The sequence below is a fragment of the Panulirus ornatus genome, chromosome 40, assembly GCF_036320965.1.
Source record: "Panulirus ornatus isolate Po-2019 chromosome 40, ASM3632096v1, whole genome shotgun sequence".
NCBI classification, from domain to species: Eukaryota; Metazoa; Arthropoda; class Malacostraca; order Decapoda; family Palinuridae; genus Panulirus; species Panulirus ornatus.
Window position 1 is genome coordinate 9371382 of NC_092263.1, and position 9513 is coordinate 9380894.

A 9513-nucleotide genomic window follows, 5' to 3' on the forward strand; every position below is an offset into this window, starting at 1 on the left:
ATAAGTGTTTGGGATGTATTTGATAATAGTAGGTATGGATTAAGGGGATATCCCTGGGGATAGGGGAGAAAGAATACTTCCCACGTATTCCATGTGTGTCGTAGAAGGTGACTAAAAGGGGAGGGAGCGGGAGGCTGGAAATCCTCCCCTCATTTTTAATTTTCCAAAAGAAGGAACAGAGAAGGGGGCTAAGTGAGGATTTCCCTCAGAGGTTCAGTCCTCTGTTCTTAACACTACCTCACTAACGTGGGAGATGGTGAATAGTATGAAAAAAATGGATTAAGGGTTGACAAAACAAGCAATTTTGGAGAAAAGTAGATTTTTTTGTAAGAGTGAAGTGCTGAAATGATATGGGATATCAATATATTTGCATCTCTGATGCTCATTCCATCTGAGAATTTCCTTCAAAGGCTGGCCATGGCTGAAGAGTCTCCACTTATCCCTGTCTTTGCATGCCTTACATGGAAGAGTATGTTGAAATGATCTGTCGATAGGATATGGAAAGACGTCAGCAGATGTAATTAGGAGGAATTTGCAGAGGGATACAGGGGAAGCTTTAATCAAGTGCAAGTATGAAGGCATATTATGTATACACCATAGCTAGTTCTCGTTAAAAATTCTGCATGAATCACCATACCATAAGTGTGAAATGTGACATGTATGTTGTAAACAAAATATACCTTAGTGGACATAAGATTTGCAGTGTATTAACTATGGCCCAGTGAAAGCCAGGATTTCTAAGAGCTTTTGCTGTCATTAAAATGGGGTTGGAGTAATTTATACTTTATATTGTACATTGCTTTAATATTTTGTTCCCACTGCAGTATACTGTATTGCACACTCACAACTGGATGACTCATGCATACATATTTTGAAGCATCACATTTTCACACATCCTTCAGTATTCTTCATCCATCCCTTACAGCTACGTCTACTCCATCACTTTGGCTGTCTTGGTAACTTCCACACCTGCCTTCGGTCAGTCCTCATGATCAGACCCTTCTAGTAGATGTATGTATATTATAAAAGCTGTCATTTAGATGATTGTATCATGGTCAGTTTGTTTTAGCAGCAGGCAGTGGCAGCCGTCTCCTGATGGGTCCAGCACAGATAGTGAATTGGAGGAAATATTTGGCAATGCCTTCAGTTATACACGTCCCAAGAGTCTAGTCAGCAAAAACCCTCGTGCAAGTGAACCACCAGCTTAGTAAGGTGATACTCTGGTTGAAATTATTGTTGCTGTAATCACTGGTTCAGTACAATGCCTTCACTCATGTGGCTGTTCGAAATATGCATTTTTCAATGTCTTGTTCTTATAGTGTATGTTGCAGTGATAGTTTGCATTATCTGATGCATGTTTTGTAGCTTCCATGCTGACTTCTTTACCACTAAACAAGTTGCTCTGCAATCTTTATGGAACTTTTTCTTTTTTATTGCTAGTAATGCATTTTGTTGTAGATAACTTGGTTGCCAGATAAAAATCCAGTTTTAATAGTTTTGGGGATTTTTGTTCAGGTTACTAGATGGCTACTACAACAGTCACGTTTCATACTCAGAATCTTTGAGAGTCCAATGATTCAAGTATGAATTTCAAAGCTTTTCTGGGCTACATTATCCAGAACCCCTATCAGATTTTCATATTAAAAATGAAACCTTCATGCATCTGCATATATCCCTCAACCCTCAGCAATGGAAATTTAAGAAAAACCTGTTAATGACATGCCAGTGTTCGTATAGATGGCTTTTCTAATTATTATGGTTTTGCTTTAGCATGCCAAACTATAGAAAAATGTGCACTGTTCATGTTCTTTAGCGATAGATGTTAGTAATTTAATGCATGTTGTGTTTTTCCCACTGTAGTTGAGACCATTTTTGTTCAGTATTTGATGATTCCTCTAGCTATAAAGGGACTTAGTTTTTTTTTTGTGTGCAATACTGCAATATTTTTTTTTTTCAAATCATATGTCTTTTTGTAACTTGTTGACATTAGATTCCTTTCATAATTTTTCATGCGGTATGCTTAAAGTGACATTCGTCTTATTAAGATAGGCCTTCTCTCAGCTGACAGGCAACACAGAATGGCACATTGTTCAAGTTCGCTCTATCCTGTGCACACCTTTCACCCTCCTGCATGTTCAGGCCCTGATTGCTCAAAATCTTTTTCATTCCATCCTTCCATCTCCAATTTAGTCTCCCCGTTCTCCATGTTCCCTCCACTTCTGACACATGCATACTCTTTGTCAACCTTTCCTCACTTATTCTCTCCATATGACCAAACCATTTCAGCACCTTCTTCAGCTCTCAGACCCACACTCTTTTTATTACTTATTTGAATTTGATCAAACCACCCCACCACACCACATATTGTCAAACATTTCATTTTCAACACATTCCTCCTCTATACTACCTTATCTATATCCCATTCCTTGCATCCATACAATATTGTTAGGACTCCTGTTCTTACAAAAATACCCATTTTTGCTCTCCCAAATAATGTTCTCTTTCCACAGGTTCTTCTGTGCTCCCAGAACCTTTGTCTCCTCACCCACCCTCTAACTCACTTCCACTTCCATGGTTCCATTCACTACCACGTCCACTCCTAGGTATCTAAAGCACTGCTTTTTATCCAATTTTCTTCCATTCAGAGTCATGCCCCTCAACCCCACTTTTATTCACTTTACCTCAACTTGCTCCTTCACATGCTCTTCCAAACTCAGTCAGCAACTTCTGCTGTTTCTCACTCGAATCTGCCTCCAGTGCAGAATTGTTAGCAAACAACAGATGACTAACTTTTCTGGCCCTTTCAATCCCCACAGACTGCATACTTACCCCTCACTTGAAAGACTCTCTTTAAACTATTCGCTCTTTTTTCTTCTTATACTGTTGATAAAAACTTCTCTGATTCGAGCAGCTTTCTTCCCACTGTATATTCTTAAGACCTTCTACAGGGCATTACTATCAACCCTATCACATGCTTTCTCCAGATCTATAAATTTCACATACAAATCCATCTGTTTCTGTAAGTGTATTTCACACATGTTGCCTAAGCAAACACTGCATAACAAATATTCATTGTTGATGAGAGATTATTGTGGTATTTTGAATAAAATGCCTGAGAGGACCTTCGTATCTATAAAGGAAAAGTCCATTCCTGTACTTAAGGCTGCAGTGGGAATGATGTGCTGTTGTTGGCTTAAACCAGGGCATACGAAGTAGTCGTGTGAAACCATGGAAAGATCTACTGAGCCTGGTTTTTGATAGGGGGGCTGTGATTTTGGTACATTACACATGACAGCTAGAAAATAGTGTGAATGAATTAGGCTTTCATCTGTTTTTGGCACTACCTCGCTGACACGGGAAACGGTGAACCAGGATGAGCGCTTGCCATCTCTAAGCAGCAGTTAGCAGACTGTCATGCCATCAACATGCTACACTTATGGTTGCTTGACTTTTAACTAATTTTTTGAAAAATTCTTTATGTTAGATGTTTCAGTTATTTGATAGTTCATTTGTGAAATGTCTTTCTTTTAAGGAAAAAACACTTGCTCTTGTGTTGTGCTACTAGTCCTTGCATATTCGACTTTACAATCCAAATCTAAAATTTTTGTTTTTCTTTTTTTCATCCTTGTTTGTAATTTTCCACGCAGGTGGGGGAGCGTCAAGAACCGATGCCATAGAGGGAAAAAATCTTCCATTGGCTCCTTCCTCTGTTCCTTCTTTTGTAAATCAGTACAGGAGAGGATTTTCAGCCCCCATGCTTCCACTCCTTGTCGTCATCTTCTGTAGCAGCAGGAAAAACAGCGAAGGAGGTGATCTGAAATATTGGAGCTTTAGAGATACTTTTCTTCTCTCTTTCCTCTTTTACTTCTTTTGTTGTTTAGAATTTCCAGTATGTACTTCCCCTTAGAGAACTGCAAAACAGAAATGATTTTTCCATCGAAATTTAATTTCGCTTTACCCTGAACAGATGTGAGGGACCTCAAGTAACTCAGCAACTCGGTTACTGCTTCCTTGGTGCTCCAGTACTTTCCAGCAAGCCATCATAGTTATACTGATCTTACACATTACCAAAACGGTTTCCTGCTAGGAAAACATCAGTTGCCTCTCAAAGCTTACCGTGAGCAGTAAGAATATGGTAAGACTTCCTGTTACTCATGACAAGCAAGACCTTGAAATTTGGAGCATCTCCTATGAAGCCTGTTTTAGTTATGGATTGAGAGAATCACTTGTCAGGTAATCAAAAAGATTGAAACTATTTAGATGTTACTTATTAGTAATGAAAGGTAGATTTTGTTCGGTGTTTTTGTAAAATTTAATCTCATATATTGTAGGGAAGTTATTGTATCTTAAAGATGTTTTACATATTTTCATCTAGAGTATCTGTTCTTAATCTGAACAAAATCAGTTTTCAAATCAAACAAAATTTCCTTGTAAAATGCAAATTGCCTATGTCATGGGAAGATGATGTGATGGAAGTCATTACGAAGCAACCGGCAAGATTTTGCTAAGAGCTTCAGTTTGGCCAACGAGCAGTTGAGGGGAATAGGACGAAAAGTATATTTATATTATTTGTACAGGTTGATATCATTTTACTGGACTTCTTATAGATCAACAGGCATTGTATGAACTTTGTTGGCTTACTGTCAATATGTCTAGCAGTCTCCATTGAAAATATGAAAAGGATCTACAAAATGTAAAAAAACGGGATTCACCGAGGATTTTGTAAGTGCCTTCATGCCCTAAAGGTGGGAGATGATGAGCATAATAAGAGAACTGGCTGAACAGACAAAACTTTGGCCCAGCACGCAGTTGTGATCTTCCTGATGTTGAAGAAGACTAAGTGGCTAAGCAGTACGATTTTACCTGACACACATGCATCACATCACTGTTTGGGCTACTAGACTGCTCATGAAACTGCCACCTCAGTTTAGACTAGGGATCAGTTCATATGACAAATAAGGCCGTATTTCCAATTAATCCTAACTGATGTAGATAAACTTGTAAATATTGATGTATAATGTACAGGTATAGCATTTCTTTTGTTAGTTAAATGAACTATAAGGCCTATAGATTGGCTTGTCATCTTCTGTTCAAAAATATTTACATTCCAGACTTCCAGACATCTGAGATCAAAATTGGTACAAGTAATAGGAGTTGGGACTGACTTTTTAGTATCAGTTTCGTTGCAGAATTACAAATCATTTGACTGTACATTTGCTTATTTATATATATGGTGACATTGGCTTTGGAAGAGCTTAATGTAGTGAGGGTTCTACTTTTTAGTGTAACATACCTCTCCCCTGCCTTAGTAAGGTAGCATCAGGAAGAAGCGAACATCTGCATCGAGTCTTTAGTTGTTATGTTTTATGGACCGATACCAGGATCCCACTCTTATCTGCCCTCATCCAGTCCATAACAACCTCCCATATACCACATCAAGGTAATATTTTTTGAATAAGGTAATACTCTCATCAAGTGGCTTGGTATCCAGCTTGTGCCATCCCTGAAGGTTAATTATTTGTTTGATTGGTAGTCATATAATCGTTCAGATTCATAAGAGTGATTATATGCTAAATTAATATGGAATATATAAATCAATTTGTCATGGATTCAGTATCAGTGGTGTATTTAGAGTACAGGGCAGATAAGTTGGTGAAGAAGTTATATAACGTATAGTTTATGAGATAGACCACAAAGAGACATATGAATGAGTTAGTAATTTGTGTAGGCTAGAAACATTTGAGTTGAGGATGCTAGAGGAATGATGGTTTTTGTTTCTACTGGAGTCATTTTGTGTGAAGATGGAAATATGATGAGAAGTATTTATTAGTTTGACTTGAGAAATCAGTTTGGTTCACAGTGAAAAAATTAAATATTTTTATTAGTTTGGAAGCCCATGTTCATTGGAGCACTTTGGATGAGCTGGGAGATTGTTTGCTCTTTATGCACTCCATATAGATTGGAATAAAGTTAGTGATAGAAAGTTTCATGAAACCAGCCAATAAGGAAAGATTGAGAGGACAGCATGACTTGGACCAGAGAAGGTAGATTGTAAAGAGGCATTACACAGCTCAGGTACCCTTTTAGTGACAGAAAAAGAATAGGAATGAGGGAATAGACAAGGGTTGTGGAGTACAGTGAAAATACATGAACTAAAGCAAGCTACAACTGAAGGCAGCAGAAAATTTTTAGAATTTGTTGGATACTGCAGCTTACAGTAGTTGGTTGTCAGAACTAGGTACAGGTGTACGTAACCTCACCAATTATATATTTTTATTTGTAGCAGTGATGGATGTCATGGCAAAAAATGGATGGAGGGATTAATCAAATGAATACAGGAGAAGAATGGAAGGTAGGGATGATGTTAATAAGCAGTTAATATGAGGAATGTTGCCAAAAGCTAGAGTCTGCATTGGGTTGAAAAAAAAGTTGATCACTACTGAATGTAAAAGTAGGAGTAAACCCCAAAGAAATGCAACAAGAAATAGAGAGGATTCATATAGTTTTATATTGTACATACCATTAGGGTATCAGAATTAAGAATGAGAATTGAAATACTCGCATGCTAAAGAGCATTCAGATATTTAGAGTGAATGAAACATCTGAGTGCTGAAGGATGCATTGAAAAAAAGTAGAAAATTGGATTCGAAAGTTTTCATCAAGGATGAGGGTAACTAGGATTGGTGATATTGGCATCAATTCATTTTAGTTAGATGTAAGTGTAGGCAAACAAGAATGTTGTTCATGTGTTCTTGATGCTATCCTTGTGAAAGCAATAGACATGCTTCACACTTGACAAAAATGTGTAAGCAAGTGAGACTTTCGTGTATTTGTTCCTGATGCTACCTTAGTGAAAGCAATAGATGTGGTTCACTTTATAAAGTGAAAATGTATAAGAACAGAATTGCCTCATGAGGGCAGTAAATTTTTTGTCAGTGATGAGGTTTAGAGGACTTGATAGAACATGTAATGACAGAAGTCTGTAGCCAACTTTTTTTTTTTACTTATTGATAAAGTGTAGAAATGTTGAGTACATAGATTATTCCAGATGAGTAGAAGACAGGGTTGAAAGTGAAGGCAAGAGAGGAAGGTGGAGAAAGGTTATATTTGTGTAAGAGAGGCTTAAACATTTTTGAATGTATGGTGACTGGCGTGTGAGGAGGTTTCGTATGGGATACCTTACGTATATATACCCTGTTGAATGTAGTTGAATGTGTTATTAGTACCGAAAATGAGGAAAACGATGTCTTTACAGATTTAGGTATATATAGATATATAATATATATGTATATTTATATGTAGAGAAAGAGGGAGTGCCTATTATGAGCATTATGTAGATTATCTTCATCTTTTAACTTATTCTTGTTTGTATGCCATATTATTCTTGTTTGTAGGTCATATTTTTTGATAAGTTGAAATTTGAATTACACTGCTTAGGCTCGATATGGTTCACTGGCTGTGGATAGAATTTATAAAATATTCAGACAATTATTTCTCACGAAGAGTTCAAGCCACAAATGCTTAATGGATGTATCTTATCCCAGTCACAAGTCTGCAGTACCTCAGAAGATATATGAAAGTATTATGTATCAGTGGGTCTGTTCCAGGATTATTTAGATTGGCTTGAACATTTTGGTCAGGTTTATATTACATATTGAAGAAGTGCTCGAAAAGTATTTGTATGGAGTAATGTTTTATAGTTTACATGCCTTATTAGCAGTCAGATTAGGAGCTTGTGCATATCCATCACATTTCTTGACATGAATCTGTTTGTGTACCACTCCCGAGTTATTCTGTTCATTCCCTGTTGCCTTGAATCTTCCATGTTCGTGTACACATCAATTTCCAGGTGGGAACTCTTTATATATGGACCATGTGGGTAGTTGTAAGTCTTTGAGCGTGAAAGATTTCCCTGTGAGGTGAAGCGTTTTGGTTGGTCTCCCCTAGTTTCAGCCAGTTTTTGCAGGTATGGCCGGAAAATTCTTTGCCCACTACATCTCAGATCTAAAGTTAGCTTAGGCAGATAACAGGTCACTTACCCTTTCTTGGCCTATTTTCATAGTCTTAGAGGTTTACAAATATTTCACTTTCTCTTGATTTGCTTTTCAATAAATAGAATGTCCACGTCTGTCGAATAGCCACAGTATGACTTACTTGGCAGCTGGGATTAATCATTATCTAAGTGTGATACATTTATTTCAGAAATAGTTGAAAAGTATGTAGAAATGCCTCTTATTACAGTGATCCTTCAGGACTTGAGTTCTTTAAAATTTTTCAGTATGCACACTTCAATAATGGCTTATCACCATATTGCAGAGGGGTAAGAACCAAAATGGGAAGAAGTCTGTGGCATTTCTAGATCTAATCAAAATGGTGGCTGAGTGTCATATTTTCCCCTTATGCAGCACACATATGTTGTATTATATTCTTTGAAATAACAGGAAGACAGTATCCATACATATAGGCAAGAGATATATACCTGTTGGAAATTATTTTATTTACAGCTGTAGTATATAATTTTTTTCATATAGCAGGTTGCTATGTAAAAAAAACTTTCTTGCATGGTGAATTGGAATATAGGGTACAGAAATAGTGATAGTTTGTATGTACCACGTTCAGGCATTGCCACCTATTTGTTAGAGGTGCCTTTCAAGACAGTAGCTATATTGGACTCCCGTGGTGTAGCGGTTGATGTTCCTGACTGCGACACTTTTATAGGCCACCTAGGGTTGAGCACATAGGTTCAAATCCTGGTTATGGCAGTTGTTCCACAGTCAACCTACATGTTCATCTTTCCCTAGGTGTTGGTCTGTGAAAATGGGTACCTGGCTCATGCTTGGGTATATGTGTATATATATGTACATATATGTTGGTATGTTCTTTCTTTTCTTTTAAACTGTTCGCCATTTCCCGCGTTAGTGAGGTAGCGTTAAGAACAGAGGACTGGGCCTTTTTTCAACATATACATATATATACATCACAGACATATTTATAAACAATACCATAAATCATACAATACACAGCAAATATAATATACACAGTTCATTTACAGATCCATCTTGACATATATAATATATATATATATAATATATATATATATATATATATATATATATCACATGTACATAATTCATACTGTCTTCCTTTATACATTGTTGGAACCACCACTTTCAAACATACCCATTTTTGCTTTCCGAGATAATGCTCTTGGCTTCCACACATTTTTCAACGCTCCCAGAACTTTTGCCCCCTCCCCCACCCTGTGATTCACTTCTGCTTCCATGATTCCATCTGCTGCCAGATCCACTCCCAGATATCTAAAACACTTTACTTCCGCCAGTTTTTCTCCATTCAAACTTATTTCCCATTTGACTTGTCCCTCAACCCTAGTGTACCTATTAACCTTGCTCTTATTCACATTTACTCTCGGCTTTCTTCTTTCACACACTTCACCAAACTCAGTCACCAGCTTCTGCAATTTCTCTCAGCCACCAGTGCTGTACCATGAGCGAA

The 9513-nt window shown here is 37.3% G+C and overlaps 1 protein-coding gene across 1 annotated transcript in view; it reads left to right on the forward strand.

The window, feature by feature from the left end:
* LOC139761351 (uncharacterized) overlaps positions 1-8972 on the forward strand; it is a 36636-nt gene extending 27664 nt beyond the window's left edge. Inside the window, 2 exon segments of the mRNA XM_071685435.1 lie at positions 1070-1212; positions 3968-8972. Of these exon segments, the coding sequence (XP_071541536.1) occupies positions 1070-1208 (139 nt within the window). The 3' untranslated portion in view covers positions 1209-1212; positions 3968-8972.
* The last annotated feature ends 541 nt before the right edge of the window (positions 8973-9513 follow it).